Source organism: Sebastes umbrosus, chromosome 12 (genome assembly GCF_015220745.1).
Source record: "Sebastes umbrosus isolate fSebUmb1 chromosome 12, fSebUmb1.pri, whole genome shotgun sequence".
Lineage (NCBI taxonomy): Eukaryota > Metazoa > Chordata > Actinopteri > Perciformes > Sebastidae > Sebastes > Sebastes umbrosus.
In genome coordinates, this window is record NC_051280.1 from 30,393,738 (window position 1) to 30,419,372 (window position 25,635).

At 41.1% G+C, this 25,635-nt stretch overlaps 1 protein-coding gene across 2 annotated transcripts; it reads right to left on the reverse strand.

Annotated features, from left to right (window-relative positions):
- Positions 1–2,049: 2,049 nt before the first annotated feature.
- Positions 2,050–22,605, reverse strand: ca8 (carbonic anhydrase VIII). Of its 2 annotated transcripts, none has more exons than XM_037788567.1 (9): positions 22,221–22,605; positions 16,259–16,444; positions 15,968–16,092; positions 13,428–13,523; positions 12,124–12,186; positions 11,930–11,978; positions 10,463–10,575; positions 7,157–7,351; positions 2,050–2,407 (listed from the first exon to the last, which is right to left on the reverse strand). In XM_037788567.1, exons 1-8 carry the CDS (start codon positions 22,291–22,293, stop codon positions 7,217–7,219), a joined length of 840 nt encoding a protein of 279 aa, XP_037644495.1. In that variant the 5' UTR covers positions 22,294–22,605; the 3' UTR covers positions 2,050–2,407; positions 7,157–7,216. The 2 variants fall into 2 exon arrangements, with proteins under 2 accessions (XP_037644495.1, XP_037644494.1); XM_037788566.1 differs by having other exon boundaries at positions 16,259–16,450; positions 22,221–22,597.
- Between the last annotated feature and the right edge of the window lie 3,030 nt (positions 22,606–25,635).

The window sequence follows — 25,635 nt, forward strand, 5'->3', positions numbered from 1 at the left end:
GGGCTTCAAATATTTGAACAAGCTTGAGGTGCGTTTGTCTTACAGAACCTGTATTCAGATCAGATAATCCTCGTATTTACTCAGAGGATAAGGCTTGTGTCGCTTCATATTTTTCTTTTTTTTGTCAAGTAATCCCATGAAAAGACCAAACCAATAATGCATTAGTCCGTATCTTAATACTCTCTGAGAATCAGGCGACTGTCTGTCTTGGTTCAAAGTAGGAAAGAATCACCATTTCAACTTTTAGTAAGTCAGTGTTGTAGTTTATTGTTGCTTTACAGTAACAGTCATCAGTTCTCACAGTTTATTTCAGCTCAGTATGTACCTTTAAATACCACACAAACACAGAGGCCCCATTTACACCTGGTTATATTAACATGATCTGGATATCTAGATAAGGACATCTGAAGCCTCAAGTGTTCATTTTTCTGATAAGTTTGGTTTTAACTAGTTATTTGATGCTATAAAAAGGGGGTGAGACGTCGTGATTGGCAGCTGTGAGTCTCTCTCGTTGACAAGCTGCGGCCGCGCTCGGGTCGCGATTGGTTCGGCATGTGACCTCGATACCGCAGCTCCAACCACCCGATCACTACCGCGCAGACTCTGGCTACAAATGACGTCAAAATCTCAAGATGGCAGCTCCTGAAACCGGGATGTTTTGGCTTCAGTGGGAGGTAGTGGAGACGCGTCGTCCATCTTATTCAATCACCATCATAACATGACCAGAAACTGATCATATTTTAATACCAGGTGTGAATGGGGTAATATACACAAACACAAAAGCACCGCCTATAACCCTCCCCGCTTTCTAAAACAATATGCAGTGGAGTGATGAGAGTAGTGTTCCACTGATGTTAAAGTTGCTAATAATCCACATTTTGTTAAGACATATTTATTTATAAAAAAAAAAGGAAGACGAAAAGTTAGACAACGACGTATTGACTCCGGGAATATCAACACTGTCATGGAGAATCTGGATGTGGCCTTCAGGTAACGTAAAAATTCTCTAGAGTCGGTGTTTGGTTTGTCCATTCTGGGCTTCTGTAGAAACATCGCGGACTCTGTGACGAGGACCCGCTCCTTATGTAGATATAAACGTCTCCTTCTAACACAACGATTCTTAGTTTCAGGTGATTACACACTAATGAAAACATAGTTATGAATATTATATTCCATTTCTGCCAATAAATCACCCTAAATCCTACACACTGGCCCTTTTAAGAGATGAAAATCAAGATAAACCCAACCTCCAACTACAGTTATTACTAAACTCCCATTTATATTCCCTTATAGGCTGACATAAAGCTTTATAATGTAAAGTCATTACAGAGCAAATAGTTCATGGACGAATCCATTTGATACGTATACATACACACAAATCTTCCTTTTTTTTTCGTGACGCTCAGCACGAACTTCAACAGAGTATTTTTTGTGCTTTTTTAGTCCAGCAACACGTGACGCACGTGTCAAGTTCCGTTCCAGTCTTTTCAAAATAAAACGACTTTGTTAGGCTTGAGAATAGATCAACTTGGTTAGGTTTAGGCAAAAAAAACAACACTTATTTAGGTTTAGGAAAAGATCGCGGTTTGGGTTTAAATAACACCGTAAGTGCAGTAACTTAAGTACGGAAGTTACGTGACATATAAATCAACTTTGACTTCTTGTTTCACACGGGAGATAAACACCGGTCTCCTCGGTGAAAGTTCTATGATTTTTGACCCACCCAGAAGTTACGCCACTTCCAGTGTTATTTTAACCCAACCCACGATCTTTTCCTAAACCTAAGTAAGTAGTTTTATTGCCTAAACCAAGTTGTTTCCTGTGAAGACAGAAGTTATTTTGAAAAGACAGGAGCGGAAATTGACACGTGTTGCTGGACATTTGTAGGAAAACGCACAAAAAAGGAATACGTTTTCTTAAGATATCACACGAACCGTTGTATGAGGATACGTTGAACACATAATGACCAGCCTGGTGTATGCACATACTGTATATGTGTGTGTGTTTGTGTGTGTGTGTGTGTGTGTGTGTGTGTGTGTGTGTGTGTGTGTGTGCGTGTGTGTGTGTGTGTGTGTATCTGTGGTTCACGCTTCCTCTTGTTTTGACAGCAGAGACGGGCCGGTAGTAAAGCCTCCTATCATCTAATCAGGACACACACACACGTACAATAATACTAGAGACACACATACACAGGGAGGATGGAGGATGTTACAATCACATACACAAATACAGTAAGAATGAGCGGGGGGAGTAAAGGACACACCTACACAAAGCACACACTGAAGGTGTGAGATCAATAGTTTCTTTGTCCACCTTCAGTCTGCAGCTGATCTACAACCACATCACCCTTCCCTCTCTCTCTCCCTCTATTTCCATTCCTCTCTTCACACTTCTTCTTCCTTCTCTCCTGTAATGAAAGAGAAATATGGATCAGCTCAGATGCTCTATACAGCTGAGTCAGACGTCACAAAAGGGGATCTTTTATTGCTCCTGTGTTTCTGCATATTATCGTTAAATTTGTAGTTTTACAACTTTTCCACTTCAGACTGGAAAAAAGTTCAACAAAGCTGCTGAAGAGAAACGTGTTCAAGCCATTCTGTAAAAGTTGATGACATTTCCATCTGCAGTGCCGTTTAAAAAAACACACTATGACTGTGTGAGTACAAACATCACCAGTCATCATTCAAATATATAGACCACTGAAGTGTGATATACATAAATAATGTTCCATTACCTTTTCAGACTCAGAGGAAAAGTACTGTAGTATTATGTATTGCCTCAAACTACAGTATATAAGCCCGGTTCCTATACATTAAGACCACTTAGTGGAAGTGTTTAGGGGTGTAACGATTCATCTACTACATCGATAGGTACTCATCAAGTTGTCCTTAACGGGGACGTACAGTATATCGATCTAAAATTGATTTGTAAGGTAAATAATCTATTGTATCGATATAAGGATTTGCACCTTGTATTTAAGGACGACAAACATTATATGGATGTATATTTTTTAGCACTTTTATTAGTAAAGAAATGTAAAATGTTACTCCGGTTCACTCTCCCTGTGTATGACATCGACATGCGTCAGCAGCGCCAATCTCAGAAAGACAACAACAAAACGAAACATGGCCGATGGCGAGGTAAAGCCAGACAAGTGAGAGATTTTCAAATCACGTTTGAGGTCCAGCGTGTGGAAACATTCTTGCTTTTGCAAAAAAGGGAGATGTCCTTGATAAATCGCTCGCTGTTTGCAGAATATGCAAAGGCCAGATAAAATACAATGGCAACACGACTAGTCTTTCCACGCACCTACTGAGACGCCATGCACTTTTCATTTAACTTGAATAGAAGTTGATTTATTATATTTTTTTGTATCTTGAGAACTGAAGCAGCGGGTCCTGAAGTTGCTCTTTTTATTACTTTCAAATAAAAAGTGTATGTATTTGCCATTAATCGTTGTGTTTACTTGTTTATATCTATAATTAAGTTATCCCTGATCCCTTACAAGAAAAACTTTGAGGAATCCTAACCTGCACTTTCCAGTTTCCAGATATTGTTTTCACAGTCACACTGATTGAATTTTTGGCAAAACAAAGTTACTGTATCGATTTCAAATCATTGAATCGTATCGTAACGCTCTAGATGAGCCCAATATCGTCCTTGAATCGTATCGGAACCATGGAGAGTGATGCATATCGTATCGTTATGCCTTCACAGAGCTGCTACTGCATGTCTGTAGACTCTGATAGACAAAGGCGGTTGCAAGACAGGATCTTTATTTCCACAACAACATCTGCTCTTTAGAGCTGCTGACAGTCGGTTGTATTTTTATATTCACATATATGCAGGTGAGAGCAGATTCATGCAGGTAGCAGGTTGTCCTGGTTAGACTTTTACTAAACACTAACTCTTCTTTAATGCTAGTTTTCTCTCTGACCTCCACCCAGCTCCCTCTCCTCTCTGCTTCTCTACCTCCTCTCTCTCTCGTTCACAGGTCTCGTCTCCGGTGGGTTTGTGCTGGTGGGTCCAGATCAGTGTCCGTTTACACTAGAAACAATAGACCTCTGTTCTTTCTCCCCCTTTTTCCCGTGCCCTCCTCTTTCATCCCTCTGGCATGCTCACCTCCCTTCACCACAGCACCCCACAGTCCTTCTCCCTCCTCTCAACACACTTTGTTTCCATCCGAGCACCCCGTTGATCTCATCTCTCTGTGCCTTGAATATGAATTACGTTGAAGTCGGCTCAGATATTCGCTGGTATCATAACAGGGTTATGAAAACTATGTAACTAAGCCTGCTCTTCATGAAGAACTCTAATTGTGTTGCTTTGTAAAAAATAACTTCTTCACTCTTCAATTCGTCCTTCAGAGGGGAAACACTATTCACAGTTTGGTGTTGGAAAAAATAGCTGTATTCAGTGAAACCTGAATGATTCATTTAAAATAAAACCAGCACACTAAACCAGTGATTCTCAAATTGGAGGTCAGGGAGTCGGCGAAATAATTTATTGTAAATCATAAAATTGTGCTGTATCATTAAAAAAATGCATATCTACAGATGGGAACCATTTATGCCACAATATGCCAACAAGCATACTGTGTCCATTACTACCCATGGATGTATTAAGAGAACTGGATACAGCGTTGGAGGCGGGGCCCCGTTCACTCCTATGAAAGTTGCTCAGTGGTGCATGAAGCCAAAATGGCTCGACTTCTGAGTGGAAAAGTACTTCTGACAATCGTCCGCATCCATTGGGCCCATGGAGCAGGCGCAGTAGCGTCCGCTCGGTCACATGGCTTGGTCACGGCCATCGTCACAGCCGTCACGCTGTCGTTACGGCTTGTTAACTCCGTCTCCCAGCCCTCGCTCCAACCGCGGTCTGGGTCTCATTCACATGTACGGAGGAAGGGAAATAACTCTGGATTCAGCTATTAGAGCATTTTACAACTTTTAGGACCTAATAATTGATGAGACCTATTCAAGTGTTCATACTGGGAAGTTGATTCACCCAAAAAAAAAATTATACGCTGAGTTAAAGACGTCTCTTTCCCAATTTAAGTCTATGGGAAAAAGTCTTTTTGGGCCCAATGGCATCACGTGACGGACACGGAAGTTGTAGTACCACCGCTTGGTCGCTACAAAAATTGGGATCAATTTTGAAGTGAAGTCAGTTGCTACAGCTATCAGGGTCAAATTAGATAATTTACAGGAGGGAAGATACTGTGTTCCTCCTGTCCCTGACATTATGTTGCGTACCAAGGCCAACTGATAGTAATGTGAAAGCGTCAGACTGTGAGAAGAATAAGCTAAAAGAACATAGTATTACGAGAAAATGTCTTTGCTGGCCGTCTGTTTTTTCTACATCTTATAAAGCTGACATGTAGAATAACCACAAAGATTTAATGTCCCCAAAAGTTAAGAAACCCAGAAAGTTTAATTTGTCTTTTTTTACCCTCCTCATCCCCTCTGAGCTCCAAACGTTCTGTCCTGTCTTCCTGCCGCAGTGCAGATAAGCTAAATCTGGGATCCCTCCATACACTACGTAGTGTATATCCCAGATTAGTAACTGAACTGGGTTAGTTCTTCCAGGACTTGACACACTGTGGTTTCAGAGGACCCAAATACCTCAGGGACAGCGTGCCTGCTTCCATTAAAAGACTGTCCCCTGTTAGGAAATGTGCTGAACTAACTAAACATACAGAGAACAATGTTTTTTTTATCCATTTACACATTTATTTAGCTCATTATCTTGAGGTTTTCTTGTCATGTAGATGCTAAATTAAAGATGCACAAATCAGTGTTTTGTAATAACAATGGACCAAATGACTACATGTAAAGTAAAAGGTGTCAGTCATAATGACAAACCCATAACGTTATCACCCAACTCTGCTTTACAGAGCATTGTAGCATTTTTAGTTCATTGTTTTTGTTTTACAGCTGCAAATTTTGGATCACTCTCACTGCTGTCATCCGCGTTTTTCCAGCAGAAAGGTAGTTAGCGACTATCTTAAAACAACAGTTCGTATGATATCTTCCGAAAAGTTATATTTTGTGCGTTGAATGTCCAGCAACACGAGAGATCAGTGGGTCAGTTGTTAGGCAACAAAACTACTTGGTTAGGTTGAGGAAAAGATGGTGGTTTGGGTTCAAATAAGTATGTTTGTTCATAACTTATGTACATGATGTTAAGTATGCAAGTTACATAACAAAAGTAAGTTAAAATAAATCAACGTTGACATTTGGTTTCACACTGGACACGAACCACGGCCTCCTGGATGAAAGTCCTGTGTTTGTTTGACCCGTATCCACCCCGACCTCCTCCTTACATGGACTTTATCGCTCTTTATAATGGAACATGTTCACGGCCTCCGTCCTTCCCATCATGTAAGCACCCGTGCAATGCATTCTGGTAGCGTGGCGGCGCGATTAGAGAGATGGGGCGTCGCGTTTGCCGCTCCTCATTTGCATAAAGTTGAGGTCTAGTCTACTTTATGCAAATCACGGGGCGTCCGATGCGACTCGCCGCCTCTTTTAAACTAACCGTTGTTGATCCAAAATAAAGACAGATTCAGCAACTGCATGACTTATTTCTTGCATAAAATGTTTTCAGAAACACATTTCGGTGAAGTATTTTCATGATATAAGAGAAAAAAGAGCTGCCATGTTGATTCCGGTTTGAACGCTGGGCGCAGCAGCCCACGAGGGAAAGTGTTCGTCCAATCAGGTGTCTAGTGGCAGCCCATCAAGCGTCCAATGCTGGGAAGCGAGGCGATCCCTCGTAATAAAAAACGCCCCTGTGGACACGTACCATAAGAGTTACTACGTCACCTGACTTCCTTAGAGGCTGCCCTGCACGTCCTGGCTCACGATTATGTGGGTTATACACGAATTTTAGTGCATTACTTTAGTGCAAGTGCAAAGAGTGAATGAGAACAGCACATTTAAGATTTCAGACATTAAAAAGGGTTACAGGGTTTACTGTATAATGTAATGTGATGTGATGCTTCATTGATGCAGAACAGGGAGGATATGTGCCAGCAGTAGGTTTGACCTCATACTCAGGACAATACTTTTTCGTTAAAGTGGGCTGAAGCTTCCTCAGCTGTTGTGCTGCATGTTAAAACAGGGCAGAGCAGAACTCATTATAACACCGTTACCTTTTGTTCTCGGATCAGTAGGTCCCATAGTTTTTCTGAGTTGGCACTGGAAGGTGAGAGTCACTGGAAGGCGGCACGAACTGTCCGGTCGCTGAGCGGCTGGGTGGGACGGAAGTTGTCCCCCAACATGCCATCATTCCCTTCTAGTAGCTCCGCCCCTTTGTAATGGGACCGCAGCCTCCGATACTCCTCAATCTGCAGAGGACGAAAGATTTCATTTTAGAGGCCGAACAAGGTTACGGCTCCATATCTCATGGCTCCATGCATAACAGGTTTGACCAATAAGGTCCAAGGCCAATATCGATATCCCTGGACTGAAGTGGCTGATGACCAATATTCACTATCTTTAGTTTGCATGACAAAGGGATTCCAAAAAATGTTAAAAGTGTCCGAAACTTGTACAGTTCTTTTACACAGTCTGGTTCCTACATAACCAGTCTGTTCTCACTCACAAGACGTCAAATACGGCAGCTTGGTCAGTGGCCCTACGTGTCAAACCATGACGCTCTACGTGGTCGTAGTTATGGTGGGAGTAAAGGAGGTCAATTGCCGTACTATTAAGAGCAATAAAGTCTGCATAAGGAGGAGGTGAGGGGTCAAATACTCAAATTACTTAAGGTTAGGCATTGACCTCTAATAGTTAAGGTTAGGCATTGGCCTTGAATATTTAAGGTTAGGCATTGACCTTGAATATTTAAGGTTAGGCATTGACCCCTAATAGTTAAGGTTAGGCATTTATCTCAAATAGTTAAGGTTAGGCATTGACCTTGAATAGTTAAGGTTAGGTATTGGCCTCCAATAGTTAAGGTTAGTCATTGACCTCCAAAGGTTAGACGTTGACCTTGACTGGTTAAGGTTAGGCATTGACCTTGAATAGTTATGGTTGGACGTTGACCTTGACTGGTTAAGGTTAGGCATTGACCTTGAATAGTTATGGTTAAGACAGGTCGTCGGGCAGCGAGAGGGTTAGTGGTTTTTGCATGTTTTTACAATTTTTCGCAATTTGCAAGTTACCTTCTAGACGCGACGGCACAAAACTAATGCCAGAGGTGTATGTAGAGCGTCATAGTTTGAAGCATATAGGGCCACTGACCAAGCTGCCGTATTTGACGAGTTGGGACTAAGAACGTTTTGACATAACAAGACAACATGGCTGCTAAAACACACCACTTTTGCCCTTTGGCTTTCTAAAGATACACAGGATCATTCAAGTACTCTATGTGACTTCAAATATTTGCTCTACAGTCAGGGTTTCCTCGGGCTGTTAGACACTCAGGTGAAAAAGCTTTCAGTGCTGAGTAAAAAGGGAAAGAATTAGAAGACTGGGACCCATGTGGAGTCCTTAATGGCGGAGAAAGACCCTATAATGATATAATGATAGTGTGGGAATGAAATACGATAATCTGAAGACAGCTGCCACTTCATTGCTGGGTAAACTCCAATATTTTTAGGTATTATTTCTGGTAATTTCAGATCTTAACGAGCACAATATTTGCCTAAATAAAGCCTGACAGAGGTGACCAAACAGCCTGTATTTACCCAGCAGCACTGCAAGAAACAGCATCTCTTGTTGTTTTCTTGCTCAGACCAAAATGTTAAGATCAGAACTGTGACAGAAAGGATCCACAATATGAGACTTCCTGTTCTTGTGTAAACCACCGCAGATACGATCACTTCTATACGCATCTACTGTATGGTGGCTGGCCAAAGCAAACATGACAACAGCTCCTGTGCTGTCGTGCTGTTGGCTTACAGAAGGAGGATTTATAGCCCACTGTCAAAGGGCAAAACTTGTAGGCATAGAAACACTGGAATACCTGCATGCACACATGCACTGTGCACACACACACACACTCTTTTAGCAGTCAGTAATAGCCGGATGTTGGAGGTGTATGGTCTAAGTAAGCAGGACCTGCTGTTTTAAACAGGATACAGAGAATAGACTCCCGCAGTGCTAAAAAATAAGTCAAATATTGTGAGGCAGCTAAACTGAAATATTCATAACAATTGTGCTTTTTGCGATAAAAGCAACAAATTTGGCACAGATGTAGGTTTGTATGTTATGAAAAGATATAGATATCGGGGCGCTGCAAATTTGGCCCCTGACGACCGTGGCAGCCATTTTTCAAAATGGCTGCCAAATAGGCGCTTAAGATTCCTGAATGTTGCAGATAACTGATTTTATGAGTCTTGAAATTTACAAGGTGAGTTCAAGCTGATCAGATCAGATGTTTTCAAGGGTACTTTTTAAAGAAACATTTGAAAACCAAATAAGAGGAGCATAGTCACTTCTTCGGGGTCAAGCTTCACCCCTTTGCCTTCATGATAGAATGACAACCGGCAAAAGAAATCGCTACCACGGCCCTCAAGGGCCAAATTTGCAGCGCCCCGATATCTATATCTTTTCATAACATACAAACCTACATGTGTGCCAAATGTGTTGCTTTTATCAATTGTGCATTTTCAAAATGGCCACCAAATAGGCGCATAATATTCCAAAATCTTGCAGAAAACTGATTTTAAGAGTCTCGATGATTTTCAAGCTGTGTTCAAGCTGATTAGATCAGATGTCAGACAGATTTGTATTACCTCTTTATTAAATTTAGAGGTCACAAGGTTCGGGAGCCACTGTTCTAATCTACATAGACATATCATCATGTCAACGGTTTTAATGTCTAATCTAACATCTAACATCCTCTTGGCTCTGGAACATTTACAACGATGGGCCTACTGATTAATGTGTCCTGGTGCAAAATGTTGTGTAATGTTATAACGTCATCCTTGGACATATAGCCTGAGGCAGGAGGACAGCCAGAGGTCATTCTTTCTGTTGGCATTTCAAAGGGTCAGCATGCCACAGGGCAGCAAGGATGAAAGACTGAAATAAATGTCAGAGGATTTACCATCATCATCATCCTTTACAACAACCTGCTTGAAGAGAGCCATGGGTCAAGCCAAGGCTGAATTAAAGGCAATGTGACAGGCTCATTGATTGGGTGTAATGGCTTCTTGTACTGCGTTGAATGCCAGAGAGCCTCAGGTTAGTGGTCCTGTGTTGTATGAAAGCCATAAAAGGGCCTGACATTGATCAGATGTATATCTTGGACTGGGATGTAGAAAAAGAAAGAACAGAGGTCAAACCAGGACAATAACCCATCAGGTAGCCAAAATAACCTGGCCCAGCTTTGGGTCCAAACCCGGCACGCCAGAAGAAATAGAAGTCCGGTTTGCAACGCTGAAAGTTGGGATGAATGACCAATGACCAATTATACCGGCCCGATTCCGTCTGCCAACACTGTGTTTTACCTGTAACTGTGAGATGGTGAGAGGGTAGCGGTAGAGGATCCAGGTCACATTTTCACTACACGGTGGTGTGGTCAGAGATCCTTCATACACCCAGTAGTCTCTCAGTAAAGGGTCTGAGGGCAGATTAAACATTCAATGTAAAATGCATTAGTTATGTCAGTGAAAGCAGCTTTTATTCTCTGACTCTCTCAATTTTTGGAAATGGATTAGTTTATTAGCACCGATGAAATGGGAAATAAAAAGGTGGGCAGAGTATAGGCGCTCTACTCAGTAATAATAAGAGAGAAGCACAATGTACTGAATTTATCAAAGGTCCAGAAATGCATCATTTTGTTATGCTATCCTTTGGAATTTGTGCGGTTTGGGTACCACTTTCCTTGAAATTAGCCACCGTTCCTCAAAATATCTACGCACGTCCCTGACTAAGGATGAGCTCCACTAGCTGGTTCCATTTTAAATCTGGTTCCAAGTTGGTGAAATACTCTGCTAAATTCTCAATCCTATGATTGAGAGATTGCCTCCTCACGGCCCTCAACATGGCGACAGCTGAGTCGGCAGCTAGCAGCTAACGGTGCCAACAGCACAAACTGACAGAGCTAACAGTGTTTACCCTGAGGGGGGGGGACCGAAGGGTCGATGCTTCGCTCCTGCGACGATGCCGTGGGTTGGGACGGTGTTATCAGCGTTAACGACCGTATGAGAGTGCAGAATAGTGACGATTTACCAGCCAGTGGGGCACGCTCACAAAGGGAGAGGGACTTTATTCTCTGCTCAGGTAGACATTACTCCACTATATCTTTACATAGTAAAAAAGTTGTTTGCTGCTATATTAACAACAAATCACTCATCAAATCTTTTATCCACGTTCTCTCTTGGATCGTCTCTTTTGCTTCCAGGCATCTGCTAAGTAATAAATAACTGGTGACGCATACAAACAGGTGCTAACTCAGCGACAAAGCTGTTAACAAGACTGACTGACTGACTGAACATGGCGGACCGCCTTCAATGTTCTAAAGTTTGGATACACTCCACGAGTCAACCAAACAACTGCTAAATGCAATATTTGCGGGAGGGTTCTCACGACAAAGGAGGGATCGACAAGTCCCTGCTTAAATATTTATCTACCGTGCATCATTTGTGGCATTTTTGATAACTTGATTAGAACGAGTGCTTTGCCTCAGCCTACCGTCAGTGTTATACCTTGTTTTCACCTGTGACCTGTAGCTGCAGTGCAACAATTTTGCCTTCAGGTTACGTCAAGTGCAGAAAAAAACAGCAATTCATTCAGTTGATATTTGATTTGATTTGAATGATAAAATAGAATAGAATATCATTTCCACTGTTGTTTTTACTTTTACTTTTACAGCTTCTGCAGCTGTAACCTAAATCTCAAACTACGGTGTTTTCTCACCAGGCTTCATACTGTATATTCATCATGCATTTGAAATCAAATAGGTTTCTGCTCACCAGGTAACAGAGTGTTGGGGTTGAAGCAGGGGATTATCTTGTTCTTCCCCTGATGAAAATAAAGCAACACAACAGAAACGATTGTATTAATGTATCACGTAGTTTACAACAGTGTGATTATTCATCTAACATCTGACATTCACCGTTATCTGATGTAATACACTGCCATCTAATCTGTCTGATCTTATTCTCACCTTGTACTGCAGGTCCTGTAGAACTTCAGTGATGGCCTTCAGACCCAGATGCTCTTTACCAATCTGATAAAAACACAACACATGTTTAGTTTCAGTGGGCGGTAAGTTGGTGGCCATAGGACTTATCAATGTATCTACTAAAGACAATGTCATCAGTGACAGCCTTTAAGACGTCAACAAAGTTTTAAGAAGATCTTAAGTTTGTATTCGCAGAATCCGTACAGGAAGTAAACAGGAAGTAGAAACTAGGAGCTGTCAAAACAGGACGTGTGAGGTGTTAAGACTGTGGCCTGCAGGAGACCAGGGAAACCAGAAGGAGACGCCTACAGATGGTGTCTTTTCACCGGGCCGGTGTGACTCAGATCTGATGTCATTCTCTGAGGTTTGACGGCGTAAAGCCTCCCCACATTTGTTATAAGATTTTTCCTGGCAGGGGAAATAATGACCATTACCAGGGAAGTCATGAAGTAGAGGAATCAGGGGATTTCATAGAAATGTAGTAGAAGGTGCTTTCCAACTACCTATATTATTATTATTACACAGGATGGTTCAATCTAATCTGGAATGAACCTGTTCACAGCACAGCACTTACCGTACAATCCCAGGAAGGAAAAACACTTTAAGGTCTCTGACATGGTGAAAAAGTCAATGTTTTTCAAACTGAGGGCCATGGAGGGGAACGTGCAGATAGGAGTACTTTCAAAGATTTCAAAATACTTTTACAAAAAGATGTCAAGCACATAATATGGGTAGTTCTGCTCCAAAATATTACACTCAGTTGCAGTTGTGTTTATATTTATTCTACCCTCATTGAAATAAAATGGGGCGGACAATTGGAATAGTCAATTAAAGTTAGTTCATATTTATTTTACTGTTAACAAACAATGAGTAAGTAGTAGCTGTGTGCTTTGTTAATTGCTAAGGTGCGGTAGCTTTATTTGGTGGCTCAGACAGCATTCTAGTCAGCTTAAAATGTTCTTAGCTGGTTGTTTTTGGCTAGTATGACAGGTGTAGGCTGCATTATATACATTTACTGTGTATTGGTAACCGTTACCTGTTACAGTATCGAAAGGAAAAAATATAGGACCCAATTTGTGCAATATTCAAGCTCCAGGCAATAGAAACGCTAAAGCAAAAGCTAATGATTTTTGTCCTAAAAGCCAGCTCATATTGTCAAATGTGAATATTGCACCAATTTTGATCTCTGTTCAATTTTGCAGTGCGGACTTATGAGGAAAACCATCCCCCCTAACCCCTTATGTGTCCACGATGCCAGCCTACTGGTTCTTGATGTGGATGTTTACCTGCACAAACAGAGCGATGGTGAGGACTCCGTTCTTCTTCCCAAGAGCGTCCTCCAAAGTGTTGAACAGAGTGCTGTTCCAGTGAATCAGGTGGAGCTACAGACGGACGGACAGACGGAGAGACAGACGGACGGACAGACAGAGAGACAACACATCACGACCTGTATTTGAGAGGCCATTGTTGTGGACAGGTGTATGGAACAGAAGTAAGAGAGGAACCATCAGCTGTGGGTGACTGAGGACTTTCTATATGGGCTCTTATGTCAAGTTAATACTAACGTGGAGAAACTGGTGCAAAACTTCTACCCTAAAACACGCAAATATCAGACCAGACCACCGATCTGTACTGAAAGTTGCAATGGTACTTACGGTAATATAGAAACAGTGGGAAATGAATATATAAAATCTCAGTATCTCTGAGCTGTCAGCTTTTATATCAGTCGTTTTAGCTCAGACTTTCCATTGAGCATTAATTCATTTAGTGGTTTGCAATAGAGGTCAAAAGCTATCTTGACGTATAGTAATTGAAATACTTTTGAAATATGTCACCTTGACCTATAACAACATTAATTTTTTGAGCAAATTCAAACCAGTTTTAAAGAAGAAGGTGGTCGCTAATTTATATTTTGGTCAACAAATCCCATAAAAAGACTTCGACCACTAGTCCATCACTCAATGCTTTCCTGCTTCTCCTGCCTGTCTGTGGCACTTGGCTTCAAATCACTCCAAAATGTGTTCCTACTGAAGATATAATTCTTTATAATGGTTCACAAATATATCATAATAATAAAACAAAACTTCTAAAACAGTTGGTCACTGTAGTTTTTATTAAACAAGTCCTCCAGACTGTTTGTCATTTTCTTCCAAAAACTGTCACAAATGGCCTTTATTATTCATATGACTGTTTTCTGATCTGCCTCCTCTATGGTTGAGGTTTGGTTAGATTTAGACAACTAAAACTAGGTCACGTTTAGAGAAAGATCAGAGTCATTGCCCACCGGGAATCCCGGTATACCAGATGGCCGGTACACCGCTGCATACAGTCATAAAGTCAGCAAAGTGACTCAGAGCTGACTTTGGAGCTTAGTAATTTATCTTTCCCGACTGTGCTGATTATTCTTCCAAAGTTAAGAAGTCCACCTCTAAGGGTTAAGAACTGTATGGGTGACATGTTAAGCTAAGTTATACCTTTCTCTCTAAAAGTCTATTTAAGTAGTGACCATGAATGAAGCAATGAAGAATGAAGCAATAAAGAGAAGCATCAGGTATCATCAAACTGAGTGAGCTGGTGTGGAACTTTTGGCATTTCCAAGGTTTCAGTTTGGACCTTAAATCTCAGCTAAATGCCAGAGGTTAGTGTCAGGAGAAGCAGTCTGAGAGGCGGCACCTGAGCTCAAAATGTTGACCTTTAAAGAACATCATTTTGGGAAATACACTTGTTCACTATCTTTCCTATCAACAGCTCTAACAACAGCCGGGGGCAGTGACCTCCTGGAGTCTTGTCGTCACTGTGTCGTTGCCAGGTTTGGCACCATTGTGCTTATACTAAACTCAGACTGTGTCTGGCTGTACGCTGCACAGGACTGTGGTTCATCAAGAAATAGTTACGTAAACCACATAATGTAATTAAAACATTTCTATTTGTGTATTAAACAAAACTCTGTACACTGTTTTAATTAGTGAACTTCAGAGGTATTTTGGAGAGAGCAGGCTAGCTCTTTCCCCCTGCTCCCAGTGTTTATGCTAAGCTAGGCTAATTGCCTCCCAGCTCCATACTTACTGCACCGACATGAGAGTGGTAATGACCAGATATGTGGGCTTTTCTTTTGGGCGTGCATCTCTACTCGACTAGTTGGTTTGTGTACAACGCACAGATGTGACCGTAAACAGACAAGAGGCCGTGGCTTCGTCTGAAATCGCATACTATGCACTACATACCCAATATGTGTACTCTCGTTCAACATACTTTTGTGTGAATAAACAGTAGTATGTATTGTTTCAGACGCACTGATCTCACGTCGTCACTTCCTGAGAGCCCCCTTGCCGGTTGGACACGTGAAACCATGGTAACCAATGTCATGTGACCGTGAAAACGACGGTTGGTGAGAATCAAAGTCCGAATTAATTTGAAATACATATTACGCCTAGCAGAGTCAAATCGATATGGAAATTGAACTGTTATTGACGTGACAGAGCTTTCCGTCAATGTCTGTTGTCGTCACTAATGCATTGCATTGTGGGATATTTATGCTGGCGTATTGTCCAGAATTGCATACTGTAATATTTCAGCCTGTGAAATACAGTCATATCTTTCAGCCTTCAGCTTCAGATGTTGTTACTTGTTAGAGAAGATTAACTGGTTTGGTGTTCAAGGACTCAACAAGCTACGTTGTTATCTGAAGGACAAATGCCAGCATGCTACAAGTAAAAACATATGAGCACTGTATTTCTTTAGTATTTTAGGGTCTGTTGGTCTTTTTTGAGTGCGTTAGGCCTATTCCATGTGTGTGTGTGTGTGTGTGTGTGTGTGTGTTCACTACCTCCATAGGGAAAGCCTTGAAGTTGACGGTGTGCTCTGATCCTCTCTGGTTCTCTTTGCCCCAGTGGAATCGAACCTCATGAAGCTCGTACTCATGATCGCTAGGCAACGGACCTCCGGTAACCACTGACAACGGCACAGGAAACCCAGGGCATTGTGGGCAAGCACAGACAGGAAGTAGAAAAACAGATCAAAGAGGTCAGTACCAAATCCGCACATCCTGCGCATGTTCAACTCTCAGAGACAGAGATGAGGAGGGAAGCAGATTCACTTCTTTAACCAATGAGAGTACCTGATTTGGACTTGAGAAGGATGCGGACGGTGTGTCCGTCGTTGATGACCTCACAGTCTCGACACACCACGTAGTTTGGTGATAAGCCGACGTCCAGGAGGGACGGGTCGTACTGAGCCTCCCTGGAGTTTAAGTTAATGGGAGACTGGTACTCGCCGTTGGCTGCTGGGAAATGGAGTCCCCATTCTACACCTGTGAGTGAAAACACACACGTTACATGTACCACACACGTCTAGGTTTTAAAGTGAAAGTATTATCAGAAAAGTGTCTTTAAAGTATAGTAGTAAAGTAGTAGAAATGCCACCTGTGAGTGTAGTGCATCTAATGATATATTATATATATATATACTAGTAAACCAGCGGCAACCTCCAGGCCATTGTGGCAGTTCGCAGGGCGTCAAATACCGAGGCTTTGTCACGTCAGCGTTTGATACCGCTGCACAAGGCACCCTTTAGTGTCGGTATGAGACGCACCGGCACACTTGCCAACCCTCCCGATTTTCCCAGGAGACTCCCGTTTTTCATCGCCCTCTCCCGGTTTCCTCCCGGGGTCACAATTCTCCCATATTTCTCCAGAATTATGACAAATTTTCACACTTTTTTAGCCTGTTTCTGGAACTGAACAGTGTGTATAATCCCTAATGTTTCCACCCAGATGACAATAGAGCTACATCAACTGTCGTTTCCCGGTGGAAGAGAGCAGTCTACCGTGGTCTGTGCTCGCCACACAGCGCATTTTGAGCTCATGTTTAAGCTGCGCTCGCCACAGCGTGCAAACTTAGGCCGTGGCGGCGTTAAAAATAACAGGTTTCAGAGCGCAGTGGTGCCGTTGTCACGTTGTGTCTGAAAGGACCTTCAGTGAGTGAGAGAAGAAAAGAGAAATGGAGAGAACTAAGAGAAAGAAATACTCAAGCAGGAGCAAAAATAAATAAAAACAAATTAGTTTATGCCAAAGCTTAACACGCCAAGTTCACACCAGAGGGGCAAATTATTCAGTTTCCTTTCCTGGGAGTTAACAAGTTTAATATAAAAATGCTGTTGCAGTGTGCTTATTATTTTGTTATTTTCACTCTTTTAAAGTCACCAGAATGCAGGAAACAAAGTCTCTGAAACTCAGACCCAGACCCCCTGATATGGCTTTGAAATCCTCCCTTTTTTTAAGGTCTCAAGGTTGGCAAGTATGCGCACCAGGATATCTATAATGTAAATCCATCTGCACCAATATTAAACGCTCAGGGAAAGTGCGCCGGAAGTGGGGTGATGTAATTTAAGGAGTGAAAGAGAAAACACCGGGCGGGTGGGAGGGAGGGAAGGAGGAGAGGTGGATGGGTCCAACAAACACAAGGCTTTCATCCAGAACATTCAGTGTCATCTTCACTGTACAAACGTAGTAATCGTGATGTTTTTTTCCTAAATCTAACTAAGTGGGTTTATTGCCTGAACCTAAGCAAGTGTTTTTGTTTAATTTAAGAACATCTTGAACAAACATGGGACTCTCACCCAGGAGACTGCTGTCCTCTCCGATGTACTAAAAGTCAGCGTTTGCCTATTTCAGTGTTAAACGTTTAACATTAAGTACATAACTTAAGTTACGTAACAAACCTACTTATTTTAAGCCAAACCATGATCTCTTACTAAACCTAACCAGGTACTTTTGTTGTGTTTAAAACTGCAACCATAATCAATATAACATGGTAGAGAGTGCAGGAACAGAGTAGAGAAAGTGACACCAAAGGTACACACTGGTCTAGATTCACTTCAGCTTTTCTGCTGCACCATAATGACTCTTAACAGCACAATGAGAACATTGTTAGATGTGTGGAGCCCGATGTGTTTTAAAAAGGAGGAAGAGAACACATTTGGTGAGTATCGTGTTCAAGAAAGCCCAAGAAAATGAACTCAACTCACTCACAGTAGGTCTTTTCTATACTGCGACCACAGCAGAGACGGACACACTGCAGACAGGCTGACTACTCTCTCCGTAGCAGAGAGGGCTGAGGGGGACCCGTCACATTCCCTCTTTCCTCAGCAACTAAAGCCTTGACAACAGTTTACTAAAGGCGCTGAGGGGTTGCACTGCAGCTACAGTACACATAAAAAGCCTGTGCAAAATGCTGTGTGTGTGCTTCTAGGGCTATAGAGATGAGTTTTGGTTGGGATCGCACTAGATCATTGCTAAATCATCTATGATATAACTGACTATCTGGTTGACTGACTGATCAGTCGGTTAATGTGTTTGCCAACAATAGTAACTGTATCACAGCTGCATTTAGCAAATTAATTCACAGCTAGAATCCAGGTTATAATGTCTGTTCTACAAGCTTTTGGTTCTTCATGTATTCGTGCATCTACAAGTCTTTGCCACCTCATTGAATCTCATGTCTTCTAGGCCTTTTCCTTTATTTTTTTCATATTGGCAAGAGATTGCCAAAATGATGAATATCTCTTTAAACTACTTTTGGCTGTTAGCAAGAAAACTATCACCCTGGAATGGTTCTGCAAGAAAAAGCATCCAGCAAAGTACGTCTGACCTGCAACTGTCAATTAAATAAACTGTGTGGAGACATATGGTGCCTTCAAATGGGGTCGTGTTTACCGTGTTTACCGTGTTTACGAGTTGGGCCGATATGAACGCCCCCTCATGTCGTATTCACGACCTCAGAAGTGGAAGGTTTCGGAACTTTCCGAGTTCACGACTTAAGTTAATTTATTGTAATTTTAGCCTTATATTGTTTTTTCTTCGTAATTTTATAATATGTTTGAGGAAAATGTTGATATTCCCAACGACCTCGTCTTTCACCCTTCTGTCATTATACCTTTGCATTTACTGCATTATGTTACCCGCTTGCTAGCTTGCTAAATTGTTAGCCTCTGTGGCTTGTAGACGCCGACAGTAACGTTAATATTGCCGTTGCTTAGCAGCGGTGTTCTCATGACTTAACCACTTGAACGCCACGCATATTGTGTACACGACTTCCCATGTTGTAAACAGGAGCTCACAAGTTTCATTTGAAGGCATGACGACATGACAGCTCCCAAAAGGTGAAGCCAAAACATCTCCATCGCCCCCTGGTGGCTGGCTGCAGTATAGGTCATAAAGCCCGCCTCCTCCATGTTAGCGGACTGGATATGGGCCAAACTAAATAGTCAAAGTCAAATCCCAAAGATGGTTTCTGTCATTTTAGGTAGTTCTTATCACACTGATGTGTGTTCAAGTGTTCATTTTACTGATAAGTTTGGTTTTTAATTAGTTATTTGACGCTATAAAAAGGGAAGTGAGACAAGCTGCAGCCGTGCTTCAATACCTCGATAGCGCAGCTCCACCGCCCCGATCACTACCGCGCAGACTCTGTCTCCAAATGACGTCAAAAATATATTTTGGCTTCACTTCTGCATAGTGGGAGGAATTGGAGACACGTCGTCCATCTTTATCCTATGAATACAATCCTAGTCTCCTAAAAAATTATGTTCTGATACAACTAAACTGCACTGTCCATTACGTTACGAGGTGCAATCCAACGGTTTCCGACAGAGAACGATGGCCTCAGACTCTTCAATTTATGATCTCACATTGTAAACCTTCTACAAAGTCAGTTCTTCCAGTAGAATCCAGTCTAATTAAGACATTAGAAACTTATAATATCAAGTGTCCTGCAGAAAGCCTTTAATCTCCCGTGCACAAAATGGTTCCCTGCACGATAGCATGTAAAGAGTGACCAATTCAAATCATTTTAAAAGTTTAAATATACTATCTATGTTTATGGAACATCCAATTACTTTCTTTAGGACTAAAGGTTTCCACAGGACACGGCTGGTATTTGCAAGCTATACATTAGTGTCTAACTCATGCCTACAAAGCGTTGCATATCGTTCAGTATACTCACAGGAAGAATTTCACAGTTCAATATCACAGTGCTTCCCTCGATGCTCAGTAAAGGCAGCAGCAGAAAGAAGACAGAATTGACCAACACAAACTGAATTACTTTTACTTAAGTAAAAGATCCAAGTACTTCCTCCACCACTGCGTGTGATTATCCTTAAGACTCGTGTTTGTCTTGATTTTAGCAATACCTTTGTGGACATGGTATCACTCTTTCTGATGTTTTGCACTCAATGCTCTCTCCCTTCTCGTTTGTATTCTAAACAAACTAATGCAACTGCTGTGATGTCAAGTGCATCAGTATTCCTGTACAGCGAATGAGGAACACCCTCATAACCGTGTTTAAAACTGCACATTTAAGAGCTTTCATTCGTAAGAAGTTATATGTATTAGAGCAGGGGTCTCCAACAAGTAGCTCGCTACCTGTGTCTCAGTGGCTCACTAAAGGTTAAAAGAATTTGGACATAAATTTGATAACACAAAGTCACATTGTAAACCGGTTTAAATTTCTATCCAATCAAATTCACAAACATTGCGCCCCCTTCTGACACAAAATGATTATTTGCCAATCGGCCGACAATTAAACAAGTAGCGCTGCTTTCAAATTTCATGACATCAGTAACGCGGTAGACCAGCAAGCGAACACCAGAATTGACAATGGCCGCAGAAAAAAATAACCAGGCCAATAAAAAGCAAAAAATATCAATGGGTATTGACAAATGTGTGTGTCGATTCAACGTCAAGTTCACCAAAGTCCACAGCAATTTTTTTATGGGACTTTCCGTCTGGTAGCAGTCTACGAACGGAGAAGGTAAAGGAGCTGAAAACAACGATTAAAAGACGACAGTCTCTGTTTACCAAACCGACGAAGAAGGCCAAGGCAGCGGCAGAGGCTTCGTTTATTGGCGCACATCCTAACGAAACACAAAAAGCCCTTCACCTACGGTGGGATTGTAACAGAAGCGATGACTGCGGTGGCTGAAATATTAAAGGACCATTAAAGTAAAACAGAAATTATGTCCGCTATTGGCAATGTACAACTTGGTGCCGCAATCTATGTGTAGCTCTCGGAGGAAAAATAGGTTGGAGACCCCTGTGTAAGAGTAACCTGCAAGAGAGAGGGGAGCAAAACAGACAATTATTTGTTTGTACTCATTTTTACATCTTGTTTTAACACACATTTTTACAGCTTCAACATGTGTCACCTGCAAAATAGAATTGTACATTGCCACTAGCGGACATCATTTCTGTCTTACTTTAATGGTCCTTTAATAACATTGCAGCCACCGCAGTCATCGCTTCTGTTACAATCCCACCGTAGGTGAAGGGCTTTTTGTGTTTCGTTAGGATGTGCGCCCTAAATGAAGCCTCTGCTGCTGCGTTGGCCTTCTTCATCGGTTTGGAGACTGTCGTCTTTTAATCGTTGTTTCCAGCTCTTTTACCTCCTCTCTTCGTAGACTGCTACCAGACGGGAAGTCCCATAAAAAATTGCTGTGGACTTTGGTGAACTTGACGTTACATCTTTTACCGATTGACGCACTCGCACCGCAAATGAGACACACATATTTGTCATTACCCATTCACTCATTAAAATAGTATATTTCTGCTTTTTATTGGCCTGGCTATTTTTTTCTGCGGTCATTGTCAATTCTGGTGTTCGCTTGCTGGTCATGAAATTTGAAAGCAGCGCAACTTGTTTAATTGTCGGCCGATTGGCAAAAAGAAATTTGTGTCAGAAGGGGGCGCGATGTCTGTGAATTTGATTGGATAGAAATTTAAACCGGTTTACATTGTGACTTTGTGTTATCAAATCTGTGGCTCAGAAGGTAGAGCAGGTCGTCCACCAATCGGAAGGTCGGTGGTTTGATCCCTCGGATCCTCCGGTTCACATGTCGAAGTGTCCTTGAGCAAGACACTTCAGTACATCAGTGTGTGAATGTAGTGTAAAGCACTTTGAGTGGTCAGAAGACTAGAAAAGTGCAATATAGATGCATTCACCATGTAAAGTGCATAAAGTTTTGGGGTCAGACCCCTTTTCAACATTTCCCAGCATCCCTCCACACACTGATGAAGACCAGCCTACCTTCCTCGTAGCCCCAGTCCAGCTCATCTTTCCCCGGGTTATAATCCGACTCCTCGTTCACGCTGTCGGCCATGCTGCTTGGCAGTCTGCTCACTGTGGGTAGAAACCAGTCCGTCCTCCCAGTACACACTCTAAGTCACACTGGTTTTGTCCCTTCACTTGGACACAAAGTGAAGTCTCTCTGCAGTCTTGCTGGATGGATTCCCAACTGAGCAACAACTCCCTCAACCTTTCACTTTCTTCTTTTTATTTAGTTTCTTCTTTTCTTTCCTCTTTCTATTCTTTCTTATCGTTTTATGTGCTCCCTCCTTCACTCTTGTCTTCTTACAGCTACTTACTGATGTGTGTGGAGCTCTCTGTATTTCTCTTTATTCTGCTGCTCCTCCTCTTTCTCTCTCTCTCTCTCTCTCCCTCTCTCTCTCTCTCTCTCTCTCTCTCTGTCTTACTTCCTTTCTCTCTCTCTCTCTTTTACTCTGCAGACTGCAGGTGTGCTCGCTCGCCCGGGTTTTCTTCCAAATAATTACACATCAGTATTTCCTTCTCATCAGCCCTCCCTCTATATGCTCTAAGTGTATTTATTACCAGGATTTCACACGATGCAACTTTAATAATTCACAATAAATGACATCACAGGCGTTAACTGTGATTTTTCACAATATAATACAGTATTCATAATATTATTGTGAAATGAATGGCTATTACAGCCGTGATTACTGCAAGCTATACTGTGACTTCATCAGGAGAGGTTTCTCTACCTGCTAAATAAATGTGTAAAATTGATCATATTTTTGTGTTTATTTGAATTTAACCTATTTTTCAATGTTTTAAGTTATTGATGGGTTAACAGATAAAACTGTTTTTCAGTATTTTACAGTGTTTTTTAAGTGTAAATTTACAGCACGGTGCTGGCTACTGAGTCGCATTAATGCAACTAGTAGCCAGTAATTTACCGTCAGTCAAATATTTTACAGTTTACACTGTAATTCTACAACAGCATACTGCTAAATCACAGTAATATAAACATTTACTGTGACGTTACAGTTAAATACAGTAATTCTACAGCAGCATACTGCTAAATCACAGTAATATAAACATTTCAAATGCAATATTATTTCCTTTTCTCTCTTCTAGCTTACTTTACCTTTTTTATTTTACTTATCTTATTTAATCATTTTACTAAATGTATCTTACTTTATTGTTATTCTATTAGGCACTGGTGCTAGAAATAGTACTTTTTATTTTATACACTTGAACTTGTTGTAATTTTGAGCAATCTCTGGCACAATAATTTCCTTTGGGATTATTAAAGTTCTATCTTATCTTATTTTATATTTACTGTGAAGTTACCGTTAAATAGAGTACTTCTACAGCAGCATACTGCTAAATTGCAGTAATCTGTTAGACATTTACTGTGAAGTTAGTTAAATACAGTACTTTTACAGCAGTATACTGCTAAATTGTGGTATTCTGATGGCTATTTACTGTGACGTTACCATTAAATACAGTACTTCTACAGCAGCATACTGCTAAATCACAGTAATATACTGGCATAACTACTGTGAGGTCACAGTACACAGCTGTCTATAACCAATACCTTACTGTAAAAACAATACAGTACCTTAACTGTGAAAGTAATGCAACTAGTAGCCAGTAATTTACTGTATTTTCTGTCAACCTCTGTGCTGTTTTGGGTACCCTGGTGGTATTGTGTGTGTGAATGTGTGTGAATGTGTGTGTTGGAATGCTGGCAGGAAGGTCATGCTGGTGCTGGTGTTTCTGTTGGAGGCCACAGTCCCACCCTTGGGTGAAGGAAACAGCAGCGTTTGAGAAAACAAGGCCAGGGCGGAGAGAGAATGAGAGGCTAGACTGTTCTCCAACCTTGATGACTTCAAGATGGACACTCTGACACACTGGATACTAAAACATATTAAACACACCCACACACTTCTCATGGAGCTCAGACTCTAATGCTTTTCAAAGGGGGACTGTATGCGGACACTGTTCTTGAATTCCCACCAGGTTGAATTTAAAAAGATGTCTAGACAAGATGGATTTATTATTTGTACAAAAGTGTGTGCAAAAAGTCAAAGAGGGATAAATAGATCATGTTCCCTTTTTGTTCTTCATTTCCTTCTTTCCTAATCCTCCAGGCTGCTGATGTTAATTGCCCTATATTCCTTATCAGGAAGTTGTCCTCGTAGCCGTCTAAATGTAGCCGAGCTCCCCTGTTTCCACACCGAGGAACTAAAAGCAGAACCTGGACTGCATTTCATATGTATCAAGACAAATAGGCATGTGTTGCCTAAAGCTGAGCATGCACTGTACGATTTTAGAAATGTGTACTTCCTCCTCTTATTGTACGAGTAGATCGGTTGCGATGTAACGCCAAAGCTCACGATTTATGTGTTCACAATGTACGTGTAAAATAGAAAGAAAAACATGGCCCGTCTGCTCCATTTTTAAGTTTTTTTTAATTTTATTTTAAATGTATTTTTAAATCTATTTATTCATTATTAAATTGTATGTATTTTTTATTTTTTTAATTACTTCTGCATGATTTTCCCTTTGTATTTCCCCGCTATTTATTGCCCCAAACGTATTTATTTCTGTATTCTTTTCTCTGATCTGCACACCTGTACCGGTCTGAGAAAGAGAGACCAAAGGTAAATAAATAAATAAAAAGCAAATTTAAACAGAAATATCAATGTATGTCACATTTTATCAATTGATTAATGCCTATATTATTTTTGGAACACTTGATGGAATATTTATTTATTTTATTGAGCAATTTATTCATTTATTTTTGTATTATATTTTTTTGTGAGGCTGACTCAGACAAATCAGGTGGGTATCCTAATAAAATCAAAGTCATAAAGCTAACACATCTTTTTAATTGTTTTTTTTTCTTCTGGGAGAACAGATGAAAAAAAAAGTTTTGGCAGATAAATTTTGTTATAAAAGTTTGTTGTTGTAATACTAATTTCGGCCACAAGAGGCTGAAGCGCACCACTGCCGCGTGTTCTAAATAAGACTAAAAAATGTGTGTTTTCTTCCAGGTGAGTTTTAATTTGCATAACGTGCTAACACAATATATTATATACACAATATATACCTTGTGTTTAGAGCGCATGGAGAAATTATCCTGGCAAAACATTGGAGAGAAAACAATTTGGATCGGACTTAGAAAATGGATCGCCAGTATTTTTTTTTTCTCACTTGCCTCTCAGAGCCTCCGTAGCTGAGGGACCGGTTGGCCCACTGACACACACACACACACACACACACACATACATACACACACATACATACACACACATACACACACAGTATGTCTAAGGTTTTATATTTTAGTGCATATTTCTATTAACATTCACATTTCCCGTTTCACTGCTTTGCATGTCTTGTATTATATGCT